Below are 15,391 nucleotides of genomic sequence, written 5' to 3'. Positions count from 1 at the left end.
ATGTGTAGGCAATGACTAACAGAATAATAAAAAACATTGTTAATGCAAAAAGTGTGCTTTCCTCCTACAGACTATTCTAACATATGAAACAAATTTATGACAAGTGTTAATGTTTACCTCCTTCTTCTGGAGTAGGTGAGGTTGATAGCTCTGAAACAAAAAGATGGATTTTAAAAACAACTATTCTATAAAAGATACATTTGAAATGAAACATTAAAACGGTGAAAATCTAAATCATCTATACTGTAATTCATTGTAATCATAGAATTGGTGCACCATTAGCCAAACAAAGGTCACTAAACCTCTTGCCTAAGACCTGACCATAGTTATTATTATCATTAATTTATTTAATAGCTTTTAATGGGAAACTATGTAAAACTTAGGATCAACTATAGTGTGCTGATTATTACTATGATTTATAGAGAAATACACATATAAATAAACATATGTATATATTTACAAAAGTATGTAAAAAAGAAAATTCTGCAGCGGTCATGGCAGGAAAAAAGTGTTTTTTGCAAATTTTCTTTTTTTGTGGTATCGCTGAACATTTTCCGGCTCCTCCTATCTGCAGTTCACATTTACTGTATATGTAGGCAATCACCTACTTTGTCAATGCGGAATGTGTGCTTGCTCTTAAAGGCAAATGTAACATATGAGACAACCGTATGACTAGCATGACTTAATATATACCAGATGTCCCTGCTTCTTCTGGAGCTAATGACGCTGAAGGAAAAAAGATGAGTCTTAAAACCAAATATTTTATGAAAGATAAAAGTGAAATTGGAAACGCTAAAATGTAGAAAATGAATTCATATATTTTCATACGAATTCATATATTTTCATATATATATATATATATATATGTTGTTGTTTTAGTTTTTTTTTGCAACAGTATTTTTTTTACAATGCTATTTTTGTACTCTAGACATAGCCAAGTGAAAACATGCTAATAGATGCTGTTTTTTTGATATGGCTGGACATTATCACTTTGGCCTAATCTAGAATTCATAATTGCCATGTGTAGTCAATGACTAACATAATAATAATAACATTGTTAATGCAAAAAGTGTGCTTTCCTCCTACAGACTATTCTAACATATGACACAAATTTATGACAAGTGTTAATGTTTACCAGAAGGCCCTCCTTCTTCTGGCGTAGGTGAGGTTGATAGCTCTGAAACAAAAAGATGGATTTTAAAAACAAATATTCTATAAAAGATACATTTGAAATGAAACATTAAAACGGTGAAAATCTAAATCATCTATTCTGTATTTCATTGTAATTATTGGTGCACCATTAGCCAAAGGTCACTAAACCTCTTGCCTAAGACCTGACCATATTTATTATTATCATTAATTTATTTAATAGCTTTTAATGGGAAACTATTTAAAACTTAGGATCAACTATAGTGTGCTGATTATTACTATGATTTATAGAGAAATACACATATAAATAAACATATGTATATATTTACAAAAGTATGTAAAAAAGAAAATTCTGCAGCGGTCATGGCAGGAAAAAAGTGTTTTTTGCAAATTTTCTTTTTTTGTGGTATCGCTGAACATTTTCCGGCTCCTCCATATCTGTATATGTAGGCAATCACCTACTTTGTCAATGCGAAATATGTGCTTGCTCTTAAAGGCAAATGTAACATATGAGACAACTGTATGATTAGCATGACTTTATATATACCAGATGCTTCTTCTGGAGTAGGTGGAAAATGAATTCATATATTTTCATATATATATATATATATATATATATATATATATATATATATATATTAGGTTTTTTTTGCAACAATAATTTTTTTATAATGTTATTTTTGTACTCAATACATTGCCAAGTGAAAACATACTAATAGATGCTGTTTTTTTGGATATGGCTGGACATTTTCCCTTTGGCCTAATCTAGAATTAATAATTGCTATGTGTAGGCAATGTGCCACATACACAAGGACACTATCTGGAGGCTTTCCTCTTTACAGAGCAGCATCAAAAGCAGATAACAGACTTACCAAGTACCCCTGGCCCTGACTGGGTATGATAGGGAGTCCAGGTACCCCAATGCCAAACAGCAGGAGGTAGTACAGGCCTTTAGACTGTTGCCAATGTGGGTCCACCTTTCAGGCCTCAATGATCAAAGTCACCTTGCAAATCCACAACTAAACTTTCTATGCCAGGGACCATCCCATGCTGGTAGTGCCCAGGTGTTATGACGATCTTGGCCACACCACTAATTCAACTAAGATGCGGGAGGGCCCACAGAGCAATCACTGCTTATAACCTGTCACGCTCTACCCAGGCTGCGGAGCTGCATGTCTTTTGTTTCCCTGTCTTGCTGTGGTCCATTTCTGGATTTCTGTATGTTCTGTCCTGAACCTCTGATTCCTTTGCTTCAGCTCTGTTTCCTTTATAAGGTGTGCCCCACCCGTGTGTTCTGTTTGTCTCAGTCAGCATTCTACAGGTATGTCTCTCTGTGTTTGGAGTTCATGTTTAGTTCCTCTGTAGGTAGGTTTTAGTGTTAGGACCCACCGTCATTGGAGTACTTTGGCGTAGTGGTGGGCTTAGCATACTATGGCCATAAGATGTGAAGGAATCTCCAATAGTTATCATACTGTCCTAGGCTAGTTCCTGTATTTATGTGTGTCAGTCTATAATGTAGAGGAGTGTCTTGTCCTGTATCCCCAGAAGAGCGGTGTCCTGTCCTGTATCCCCGGTAGAGGGGTGTCCTGTCTTGTATCCCCGGTAGAGGTATGTCCTGTCTTGTATCCCCGGTAGAGGGGTGTCCTATCTTGAATCCCCGGTAGAGGGGTGTCCTGTCTTGAATACCTGGTAGAGGGGTGTCCTGTCTTGAATCCCCGGTAGAGGGGTGTCCTATCTTGAATCCCGGTTGAGGGGAGTCCTGACTTGAATCCCCAGTAGATGGGTGTTCTGTCTTGTAACCCCGGTTGAGGGGTGTCCTGTCTTGTAACCCCAGTAGAGGGGTGTCCTGTTCTGTTCATGTCGGATCTTGTTCCCTGTATTATGTATATCTTGTCTGGTTATGCTCCTTGCTCTGTCACCCTTGCTTGCTATGTTTCTCCTGTACTCTGCTTAGCTTCCCTACTCTCAGCCTGCAGCATCCTGCACATGATTCCACTGCTATGTCTCATGCCTGCTCCAGGGTGGCTACAGGATATCTCCAAGTCCTTCTCTGTTCTGTCATCATCCGCTGCTATGTCAGGGCGCTGGTATGTGGCTGCACAACCCTAGATGCCCACCGGGAGAGTGCTGTCGCCCTGCAACAAGGCCTGTCCAACTCCGCTACTGCACCGTAACTCCTGAACACAATCTTTGGGCGCTCTGGATCATTACAGTCGTCTGCATGGACCCGGTTCGTGACATAACCACAGACAATATCTAACGAGAGGGCTTGTTTCTGCATCTGAATTACTGATTTGGAGAAGAAGCAAACCTTGAGAAATTCTATGGAAGATAGGGGGACAACTCTCCCAAGCCCCCAAGGCTATTCTAACAAAAAATTGGTTTCTAAAGACAGATTCTATAAAAGATTAATTAGAAAGTAAACATCAAAATGGTACAAATCTAATTAATCTATTCTTGTTTTCATTGTAATCATAGAATCTTTAACCAAAAAAGTCTACTAAAACTCTTGCTCAAGACCTGACAATAATTATCATCATTAATTTATTTGATTGCTTTGAATGGGAAACTATTTACTATTTAGGATCAACTATAGCATGCTAATTATTACTATGATTTATATAGAAATACACATATAAATAAACATATGTATAAATTTACAAAAGTAATATGTAAAAAAAAAATCTGCAGCGGTTATTGCAGGAAAAAAGTGTTACTTGCTAATTTTGTGTTTTTAGTATCACTGAACATTTTCAAGCTACTTCTATCTGCAGTTTACATTTACTGTGTATGTAGGCAATCACCTACTTTGTCAAAGCGGAATATGTGCTTGCTCTTACAGGCAAATGTAACATATAAGACAACTGTATGACTAGCATGACATTATATATACCTGATGTCCCTGCTTTTCCTGGAGTAGGTGGAGCTGATGACGCTGAAAGAAAAAAGATGAGTTTTAAAAACAAATATTCTATGAAAGATAAAAATGAAATTGGAAACCCTAAAATGTAGAAAATGAATTCATATATTTTCATACAAATTCATATATATATATATATATATATATATATATATATATATTGTTTTTTAGTTTTTTTTGCAACAGTTTTTTTTTTTACAATGCTATTTTTGTACTCTAAACTTAGCCAAGTGAAAACATGCTAATAGATGCTGTTTTTTTGGATATGGCTGGACATTTTCCCTTTGGCCTAATCTAGAATTCATAATTGCCATGTGTAGGCAATGACTAACATAATAATAATAATAATAATAATAATAATAATAATAATAACATTGTTAATGCAGAAAGTGTGCTTTGCGTCTACAGACTATTTTAACATATGAAACAAATTTATAAAACACGTTAATATTCACCAGAAGGCCCTCCTTCTTCTGGAGAAGGTGAGGTTGATGGCTCTGAAACAAAAGATGGATTTTAAAAACAAATATTCTATAAAAGATACAGTTGACATTAAACATAAAAATGGAGCCAATCTGAATCATCTATTCATTATTTCATTGTAATCATAGGATTGGTGCACCATTACCCAAACAAAGGTTACTAAAACTCTTGCCTAAGACCTGACCATAATTATTATTATCATTAATTTCTTTCATAGCATTTAAAGGGAAGCTATTTAAAACTTAGGATCAAGTATAGTGTGCTGATTATTACTATGATTTATACAGGATTACACATATAAACATACGTATATATTTACAGAAGTTAGATGTAAAAAAAATAATAATTCTGCAGCGTTTATAGCAGGTAAAAAGTGTTACTTGCTAATTTTGTTTTTTTTTGGTATCACTGAACATTTTCCAGCTGCTTCTATCTGCAGTTCACATTTACTGTATATGTAGGCAATCACCTACTTTGTCAATGCGGAATATGTGCTTGCTCTTACAGGCAAATGTAACATAAGAAATCTGTGTGACTAGCATGACTTTATAAATACCTGATGTCCCTGCTTTTCCTGGAGTAGGTGGAGCAGATGACGCTGAAACAAAAAAGATGAGTCTTAAAAACAAATATTCTATGAAAGATAAATGTGAAATTCAAAATATTAAAAATGTAGAAAATAAATTACTATATTTTTGTACGTATATATATATATATATATATATATATATATGTGTGTGTATTTTTGTGCAACAGTCATTTTTTTACAATGTTATTTTTGTACTGTAGACATTGCCAAGTGAAAACATACTAATAGATTACTTTTTTTGGATATGGCCGGACACTTTCCCTTTGCCCTAATCCAGAATTCATAATTGTTATGTTCAGGCAATGATTAACATTGTCAGTGCAAAAAGTGTGTTTTGCTCTCACAAGCTATTCTAACATATGACACAAATCTATGACAAGTATTAATATGTACCAGAAGTCTCTGCTTCTATTGTAGTTGGTGGAGTTGATGGCACTGAAATAAAAAGATTGGTATCGATGAATTAAATTTTATGTTTACTTCCATTGTCTTTCTCTTACATTAAAATAAATTAGATAATCTGAAACATTTTAACATTATAAATAAGCTAAAATACAAGAAATTTAAAAAGGGCAAATCTTCTTTTTCAAAGCCTAACAATGGAGTGAAAACGCCTATGAAAGTGGGCAATGTTTCCCTACACGTTGCTTGCATCATAAAGTCACAAACACTCATTTGACATACCTGTGATTTGTAAGTGTCACTAAATGAATGCAGAATATTTTCCTCACAAAAGCATTATTTTGTGAGAAGGGGTTTTTGTGTGTCATCGTTGAAGTCCGAGCTGTCCAAGGTAGCTGGACAAACCATTAATTTCACCTCCCACATATGGAATGCCACTAGTACACAGCTGAACATTTTCCAGCTGCTTCTATCTGCAGTTCACATTTACTGTATATGTAAGCAATCACCTCCTTTTTCAATGCGGAATATGTGCTTGCTCTTAAAGGCAAATGTAACATATAAGACAACTGTATGACTAGCATGACATTATATATACCTGATGTCCCTGCTTTTCCTGGAGTAGGTGGAGCTGATGACGCTGAAAGAAAAAACATGAGTTTTAAAAACAAATATTCTGTGAAAGATAAAAATGAAATTGGAAACCCTAAAATGTAGAAAATGAATTCATATATTTTCATACAAATTCATATATATATATATATATATATATATTGTTTTTTAGTTTTTTTTGCAAGAGTTTTTTTTTTTACAATGCTATTTTTGTACTCTAAACTTAGCCAAGTGAAAACATGCTAATAGATGCTGTTTTTTGGATATGGCTGGACATTTTCCCTTTGGCCTAATCTAGAATTCATAATTGCCATGTGTAGGCAATGACTAACATAATAATAATAATAATAATAATAATAATAATAATAATAATAACATTGTTAATGCAGAAAGTGTGCTTTGCGTCTACAGACTATTTTAACATATGAAACAAATTTATAAAACGCGTTAATATTCACCAGAAGGCCCTCCTTCTTCTGGAGAAGGTGAGGTTGATGGCTCTGAAACAAAAAGATGGATTTTAAAAACAAATATTCTATAAAAGATACAGTTGACATTAAACATAAAAATGGAGCCAATCTGAATCATCTATTCATTATTTCATTGTAATCATAGGATTGGTGCACCATTACCCAAACAAAGGTTACTAAAACTCTTGCCTAAGACCTGACCATAATTATTATTATCATTAATTTCTTTCATAGCATTTAAAGGGAAGCTATTTAAAACTTAGGATCAAGTATAGTGTGCTGATTATTACTATGATTTATACAGGATTACACATATAAACATACGTATATATTTACAGAAGTTAGATGTAAAAAAAATAATAATTCTGCAACGTTTATAGCAGGAAAAAAGTGTTACTTGCTAATTTTGTTTTTTTTGGTATCACTGAACATTTTCCAGCTGCTTCTATCTGCAGTTCACATTTACTGTATATGTAAGCAATCACCTCCTTTTTCAATGCGGAATATGTGCTTGCTCTTAAAGGCAAATGTAACATATAAGACAACTGTATGACTAGCATGACTTTATATATACCTGATGTCCCTGCTTTTCCTGGAGTAGGTGGAGCAGATGACGCTGAAAGAAAAAAGATGAGTCTTAAAAACAATTATTCTATGAAAGATAAATGTGAAATTAGAAATATTAAAAACGTAGAGAATAAATTAATATATTTTTGTAGGTGTATATATATATATATATATTTAAGTATTTTTGTGCAACAGTAATTTTTTTAAAATGTTATTTTTGTACTGTAGACATTGCCAAGTTAAAACATACTAATAGATTCCTTTTTTTGGATATGGCCGGACATTTTCCCTTTGCCCTAATCTAGAATTCATAATTGTTATGTTCAGGCAATGATTAAGATTGTCAGTGCAAAAAGTGTGCTTTGCTCTCACAAGCTATTCTAACATATGACACAAATCTATGACAAGTATTAATATGTACCAGAAGTCCCTGCTTCTTCTGTAGTAGGTGGAGTTGATGGCACTGAAATAAAAAGATTGGTATCGATGAATTGAATTTTATGTTTACCTCCATTGTCTTTCTCTTACATTAAAATAAATTAGATAATCTGAAACATTTTAACATGATAAATAAGCTAAAATACAAGAAATTTAAAAGGGACAAATCTTCTTTTTCAAAGCCTAACAATGGAGTGAAAACGCCTATGAAAGTGGGCAATGTTTCCCTATTCGTTGATTGCATCATAAAGTCACAAACACTCATTTGACATACCTGTGATTTGTAAGTGTCACTAAATGAATGCAGAAGATTTTCCTCACAAAAGCATTATTTTTTATGAAGGGGTTTTTGTGTGTCATCGTTGCAGTCCGAGCTGTCCAAGGTAGCTGGACAAACCATTAATTTCACCTCCCACATATGGAATGCCACTAGTGCACAGCTGAACATTTTCCAGCTGCTTCTATCTGCAGTTCACATTTACTGTATATGTAAGCAATCACCTCCTTTTTCAATGCGGAATATGTGCTTGCTCTTAAAGGCAAATGTAACATATAAGACAACTGTATGACTAGCATGACTTTATATATACCTGATGTGCCTGCTTTTCCTGGAGTAGGTGGAGCTGATGACGCTGAAAGAAAAAAGATGAGTCTTAAAAACAAATATTCTATGAAAGATAAATGTGAAATTTGAAATATTAAAAATGTAGAAAATAAATTAATATATTTTTGTACGTATATATATATATATATATATATATATATATATATATATGTATTTTTGTGCAACAGTCATTTTTTTACAATGTTATTGTTGTACTGTAGACATTGCCAAGTTAAAACATACTAATAGATTCCTTTTTTTGGATATGGCCGGACATTTTCCCTTTGCCCTACTCTAGAATTCATAATTGTTATGTTCAGGCAATGATTAAGATTGTCAGTGCAAAAAGTGTGCTTTGCTCTCACAAGCTATTCTAACATATGACACAAATCTATGACAAGTATTAATATGTACCAGAAGTCCCTGCTTCTTTTGTAGTAGGAGGAGTTGATGGCACTGAAATAAAAAGATTGGTATCGATGAATTGAATTTTATGTTTACTTCCATTGTCTTTCTCTTACATTACAATGAGTTAGATAATCTGAAACATTTTAGATAAATAAGCTAAAATACAAGAAATTTAAAAGGGGCAAATCTTCTTTTTCAAAGCCTAACAATGGAGTGAAAACGCCTATGAAAGTGGGCAATGTTTCCCTAAACGTTGCTTGCATCATAAAGTCACAAACACTCATTTGACACATCTGTGATTTGTGAGTGTTACTAAATAAATGCAGAATATTTTCCTCACAAAAGCATTATTTTTTTGTGAAGGGGTTTTTGTGTGTCATCGCTGAAGTCCGAGCTGTCCAAAGTAGCTGGACAAACCATTCATTTCATCTCCCACATATGGAGTGCCACTAGTGCACAGCTGAACATTTTCCAGCTGCTTCTATCTGCAGTTCACATTTACTGTATATGTAGGCAATCACCTACTTTGTCAATGCGGAATATGTGCTTGCTCTTACAGGCAAATGTAACATATAAGACAACTGTATGACTAGTATGACTTTATATATACCTGATGTCCCTGCTTTTCCTGGAGTAGGTGGAGCTGATGATGCTGAAAGAAAAAAGACGAGTCTTAAAAACAAATATTCTATGAAAGATAAATGTGAAATTCGAAATATTAAAAATGTAGAAAATAAATTACTATATTTTTGTACGTATATATATATATATCTATATATCTATATATATATATTTATGTATTTTTGTGCAACAGTCATTTTTTTACAATGTTATTTTTGTACTGTAGACATTGCCAAGTGAAAACATACTAATAGATTCCTTTTTTTGGATATTGCTGGACATTTTCCCTATGCCCTAATCTAGAATTCATAATTGTTACGTGCAGACAATGATTAACATTGTCAGTGCAAAAAGTGTACTTTGCTCTCACAAGCTACTCTAACATATGACACAAATCTATGACAAGTATTAATATGTACCAGAAGTCCCTGCTTCTTTTGTAGTAGGTGGAGTTGATGGCACTGAAGTAAAAAGATTGGTATCGATGAATTGAATTCTATGTTTACTTGCATTGTCTTTCTCTTACATTACAATGAGTTAGATAATCTGAAACATTTTAACATGATAAATAAGCTAAAATACAAGAAATTTAAAGGGGCACATCTTCTTTTTCAAAGCCTTACAATGGAGTGAAAACGCCTATGAAAGTGGGCAATGTTTCCCTAAACGTTGCTTGCATCATAAAGTCACAAACACTTATTTGACACACCTGTGATTTGTGAGTGTTACTAAATGAATGCAGAATATTTTCCTCACAAAAGCATTATTTTTTGTGAAGGGGTTTTTGTGTGTCATCGTTGAAGTCCGAGCTGTCCAAAGTAGCTGGACAAACCATTCATTTCATCTCCCACATATGGAGTGCCACTAGTGCACAGCTGAACATTTTCCAGCTGCTTCTATCTGCAGTTCACATTTACTGTATATGTAGGCAATCACCTACTTTGTCAATGCGGAATATGTGCTTGCTCTTACAGGCAAATGTAACCTATAAGACAACTGTATGACTAGTATGACTTTATATATACCTGATGTCCCTGCTTTTCCTGGAGTAGGTGGAGCTGATGATGCTGAAAGAAAAAAGACGAGTCTTAAAAACAAATATTCTATGAAAGATAAATGTGAAATTCGAAATATTTAAAATGTAGAAAATAAATTACTATATTTTTGTACATATATATATATATATATATATATATATATATATATATTTATGTATTTTTGTGCAACAGTCATTTTTTTACAATGTTATTTTTGTACTGTAGACATTGCCAATTGAAAACATACTAATAGATTCCTTTTTTGGATATTGCTGGACATTTTCCCTATGCCCTAATCTAGAATTCATAATTGTTACGTGCAGACAATGATTAACATTGTCAGTGCAAAAAGTGTACTTTGCTCTCACAAGCTACTCTAACATATGACACAAATCTATGACAAGTATTAATATGTACCAGAAGTCCCTGCTTCTTTTGTAGTAGGTGGAGTTGATGGCACTGAAGTAAAAAGATTGGTATCGATGAATTGAATTCTATGTTTACTTGCATTGTCTTTCTCTTTCATTACAATGAGTTAGATAATCTGAAACATTTTAGATAAATAAGCTAAAATACAAGAAATTTAAAAGGGGCAAATCTTCTTTTTCAAAGCCTAACAATGGAGTGAAAACGCCTATGAAAGTGGGCAATGTTTCCCTAAACGTTGCTTGCATCATAAAGTCACAAACACTCATTTGACACATCTGTGATTTGTGAGTGTTACTAAATAAATGCAGAATATTTTCCTCACAAAAGCATTATTTTTTTGTGAAGGGGTTTTTGTGTGTCATCGTTGAAGTCCGAGCTGTCCAAAGTAGCTGGACAAACCATTCATTTCATCTCCCACATATGGAGTGCCACTAGTGCACAGCTGAACATTTTCCAGCTGCTTCTATCTGCAGTTCACATTTACTGTATATGTAGGCAATCACCTACTTTGTCAATGCGGAATATGTGCTTGCTCTTACAGGCAAATGTAACATATAAGACAACTGTATGACTAGTATGACTTTATATATACCTGATGTCCCTGCTTTTCCTGGAGTAGGTGGAGCTGATGATGCTGAAAGAAAAAAGACGAGTCTTAAAAACAAATATTCTATGAAAGATAAATGTGAAATTCGAAATATTAAAAATGTAGAAAATAAATTACTATATTTTTGTACGTATATATATATATATCTATATATCTATATATATATATTTATGTATTTTTGTGCAACAGTCATTTTTTTACAATGTTATTTTTGTACTGTAGACATTGCCAAGTGAAAACATACTAATAGATTCCTTTTTTTGGATATTGCTGGACATTTTCCCTATGCCCTAATCTAGAATTCATAATTGTTACGTGCAGACAATGATTAACATTGTCAGTGCAAAAAGTGTACTTTGCTCTCACAAGCTACTCTAACATATGACACAAATCTATGACAAGTATTAATATGTACCAGAAGTCCCTGCTTCTTTTGTAGTAGGTGGAGTTGATGGCACTGAAGTAAAAAGATTGGTATCGATGAATTGAATTCTATGTTTACTTGCATTGTCTTTCTCTTACATTACAATGAGTTAGATAATCTGAAACATTTTAACATGATAAATAAGCTAAAATACAAGAAATTTAAAGGGGCACATCTTCTTTTTCAAAGCCTTACAATGGAGTGAAAACGCCTATGAAAGTGGGCAATGTTTCCCTAAACGTTGCTTGCATCATAAAGTCACAAACACTTATTTGACACACCTGTGATTTGTGAGTGTTACTAAATGAATGCAGAATATTTTCCTCACAAAAGCATTATTTTTTGTGAAGGGGTTTTTGTGTGTCATCGTTGAAGTCCGAGCTGTCCAAAGTAGCTGGACAAACCATTCATTTCATCTCCCACATATGGAGTGCCACTAGTGCACAGCTGAACATTTTCCAGCTGCTTCTATCTGCAGTTCACATTTACTGTGTATGTAGGCAATCACCTACTTTGTCAATGCGGAATATGTGCTTGCTCTTACAGGCAAATGTAACCTATAAGACAACTGTATGACTAGTATGACTTTATATATACCTGATGTCCCTGCTTTTCCTGGAGTAGGTGGAGCTGATGATGCTGAAAGAAAAAAGACGAGTCTTAAAAACAAATATTCTATGAAAGATAAATGTGAAATTCGAAATATTTAAAATGTAGAAAATAAATTACTATATTTTTGTACATATATATATATATATATATATATATATTTATGTATTTTTGTGCAACAGTCATTTTTTTACAATGTTATTTTTGTACTGTAGACATTGCCTATTGAAAACATACTAATAGATTCCTTTTTTGGATATTGCTGGACATTTTCCCTATGCCCTAATCTAGAATTCATAATTGTTACGTGCAGACAATGATTAACATTGTCAGTGCAAAAAGTGTACTTTGCTCTCACAAGCTACTCTAACATATGACACAAATCTATGACAAGTATTAATATGTACCAGAAGTCCCTGCTTCTTTTGTAGTAGGTGGAGTTGATGGCACTGAAGTAAAAAGATTGGTATCGATGAATTGAATTCTATGTTTACTTGCATTGTCTTTCTCTTACATTACAATGAGTTAGATAATCTGAAACATTTTAGATAAATAAGCTAAAATACAAGAAATTTAAAAGGGGCAAATCTTCTTTTTCAAAGCCTAACAATGGAGTGAAAACGCCTATGAAAGTGGGCAATGTTTCCCTAAACGTTGCTTGCATCATAAAGTCACAAACACTCATTTGACACATCTGTGATTTGTGAGTGTTACTAAATAAATGCAGAATATTTTCCTCACAAAAGCATTATTTTTTTGTGAAGGGGTTTTTGTGTGTCATCGCTGAAGTCCGAGCTGTCCAAAGTAGCTGGACAAACCATTCATTTCATCTCCCACATATGGAGTGCCACTAGTGCACAGCTGAACATTTTCCAGCTGCTTCTATCTGCAGTTCACATTTACTGTATATGTAGGCAATCACCTACTTTGTCAATGCGGAATATGTGCTTGCTCTTACAGGCAAATGTAACATATAAGACAACTGTATGACTAGTATGACTTTATATATACCTGATGTCCCTGCTTTTCCTGGAGTAGGTGGAGCTGATGATGCTGAAAGAAAAAAGACGAGTCTTAAAAACAAATATTCTATGAAAGATAAATGTGAAATTCGAAATATTAAAAGTGTAGAAAATAAATTACTATATTTTTGTACGTATATATATATATATCTATATATCTATATATATATATTTATGTATTTTTGTGCAACAGTCATTTTTTTACAATGTTATTTTTGTACTGTAGACATTGCCAAGTGAAAACATACTAATAGATTCCTTTTTTTGGATATTGCTGGACATTTTCCCTATGCCCTAATCTAGAATTCATAATTGTTACGTGCAGACAATGATTAAAATTGTCAGTGCAAAAAGTGTACTTTGCTCTCACAAGCTACTCTAACATATGACACAAATCTATGACAAGTATTAATATGTACCAGAAGTCCCTGCTTCTTTTGTAGTAGGTGGAGTTGATGGCACTGAAGTAAAAAGATTGGTATCGATGAATTGAATTCAATGTTTACTTGCATTGTCTTTCTCTTACATTACAATGAGTTAGATAATCTGAAACATTTTAACATGATAAATAAGCTAAAATACAAGAAATTTAAAGGGGCACATCTTCTTTTTCAAAGCCTAACAATGGAGTGAAAACGCGTATGAAAGTGGGCAATGTTTCCCTAAACGTTGCTTGCATCATAAAGTCACAAACACTTATTTGACACACCTGTGATTTGTGAGTGTTACTAAATGAATGCAGAATATTTTCCTCACAAAAGCATTATTTTTTGTGAAGGGGTTTTTGTGTGTCATCGTTGAAGTCCGAGCTGTCCAAAGTAGCTGGACAAACCATTCATTTCATCTCCCACATATGGAGTGCCACTAGTGCACAGCTGAACATTTTCCAGCTGCTTCTATCTGCAGTTCACATTTACTGTATATGTAGGCAATCACCTACTTTGTCAATGCGGAATATGTGCTTGCTCTTACAGGCAAATGTAACATATAAGACAACTGTATGACTAGTATGACTTTATATATACCTGATGTCCCTGCTTTTCCTGGAGTAGGTGGAGCTGATGATGCTGAAAGAAAAAAGACGAGTCTTAAAAACAAATATTCTATGAAAGATAAATGTGAAATTCGAAATATTTAAAATGTAGAAAATAAATTACTATATTTTTGTACGTATATATATATATATATATATATATATATATATATTTATGTATTTTTGTGCAACAGTCATTTTTTTACAATGTTATTTTTGTACTGTAGACATTGCCAATTGAAAACATACTAATAGATTCCTTTTTGGATATTGCTGGACATTTTCCCTATGCCCTAATCTAGAATTCATAATTGTTACGTGCAGACAATGATTAACATTGTCAGTGCAAAAAGTGTACTTTGCTCTCACAAGCTACTCTAACATATGACACAAATCTATGACAAGTATTAATATGTACCAGAAGTCCCTGCTTCTTTTGTAGTAGGTGGAGTTGATGGCACTGAAGTAAAAAGATTGGTATCGATGAATTGAATTCTATGTTTACTTGCATTGTCTTTCTCTTACATTACAATGAGTTAGATAATCTGAAACATTTTAGATAAATAAGCTAAAATACAAGAAATTTAAAAGGGGCAAATCTTCTTTTTCAAAGCCTAACAATGGAGTGAAAACGCCTATGAAAGTGGGCAATGTTTCCCTAAACGTTGCTTGCATCATAAAGTCACAAACACTCATTTGACACATCTGTGATTTGTGAGTGTTACTAAATAAATGCAGAATATTTTCCTCACAAAAGCATTATTTTTTTGTGAAGGGGTTTTTGTGTGTCATCGTTGAAGTCCGAGCTGTCCAAAGTAGCTGGACAAACCATTCATTTCATCTCCCACATATGGAGTGCCACTAGTGCACAGCTGAACATTTTCCAGCTGCTTCTATCTGCAGTTCACATTTACTGTATATGTAGGCAATCACCTACTTTGTCAATGCGGAATATGTGCTTGCTCTT

General features: G+C 33.5%; 1 protein-coding gene across 1 annotated transcript in view; it reads right to left on the bottom strand.

The window, feature by feature from the left end:
• Positions 1 to 15,391, bottom strand: part of LOC128491378 (mucin-19-like) — a 130,611-nt gene that overhangs the window by 80,398 nt on the left and 34,822 nt on the right. Inside the window, exons 21-37 of the mRNA XM_053463701.1 lie at positions 14,417 to 14,458; positions 13,381 to 13,422; positions 12,358 to 12,399; positions 11,322 to 11,363; positions 10,289 to 10,330; positions 9,253 to 9,294; positions 8,649 to 8,690; positions 8,221 to 8,262; positions 7,614 to 7,655; positions 7,200 to 7,241; positions 6,614 to 6,655; positions 6,142 to 6,183; positions 5,535 to 5,576; positions 5,109 to 5,150; positions 4,043 to 4,084; positions 1,136 to 1,177; positions 118 to 150 (exon numbers count right to left, since the gene is read on the bottom strand). Of these exons, the coding sequence (XP_053319676.1) occupies positions 118 to 150; positions 1,136 to 1,177; positions 4,043 to 4,084; positions 5,109 to 5,150; positions 5,535 to 5,576; positions 6,142 to 6,183; positions 6,614 to 6,655; positions 7,200 to 7,241; positions 7,614 to 7,655; positions 8,221 to 8,262; positions 8,649 to 8,690; positions 9,253 to 9,294; positions 10,289 to 10,330; positions 11,322 to 11,363; positions 12,358 to 12,399; positions 13,381 to 13,422; positions 14,417 to 14,458 (705 nt within the window). The remainder of the gene's footprint in view (positions 1 to 117; positions 151 to 1,135; positions 1,178 to 4,042; positions 4,085 to 5,108; positions 5,151 to 5,534; positions 5,577 to 6,141; positions 6,184 to 6,613; positions 6,656 to 7,199; positions 7,242 to 7,613; positions 7,656 to 8,220; positions 8,263 to 8,648; positions 8,691 to 9,252; positions 9,295 to 10,288; positions 10,331 to 11,321; positions 11,364 to 12,357; positions 12,400 to 13,380; positions 13,423 to 14,416; positions 14,459 to 15,391) is intronic.

The sequence above is a fragment of the Spea bombifrons genome, chromosome 4 (genome assembly GCF_027358695.1).
Source record: "Spea bombifrons isolate aSpeBom1 chromosome 4, aSpeBom1.2.pri, whole genome shotgun sequence".
Taxonomy (NCBI): Eukaryota; Metazoa; Chordata; class Amphibia; order Anura; family Pelobatidae; genus Spea; species Spea bombifrons.
The sequence above is the reverse complement of the archived record's forward strand: the minus strand, read 5'-3'. Positions and strand labels throughout refer to the sequence as shown.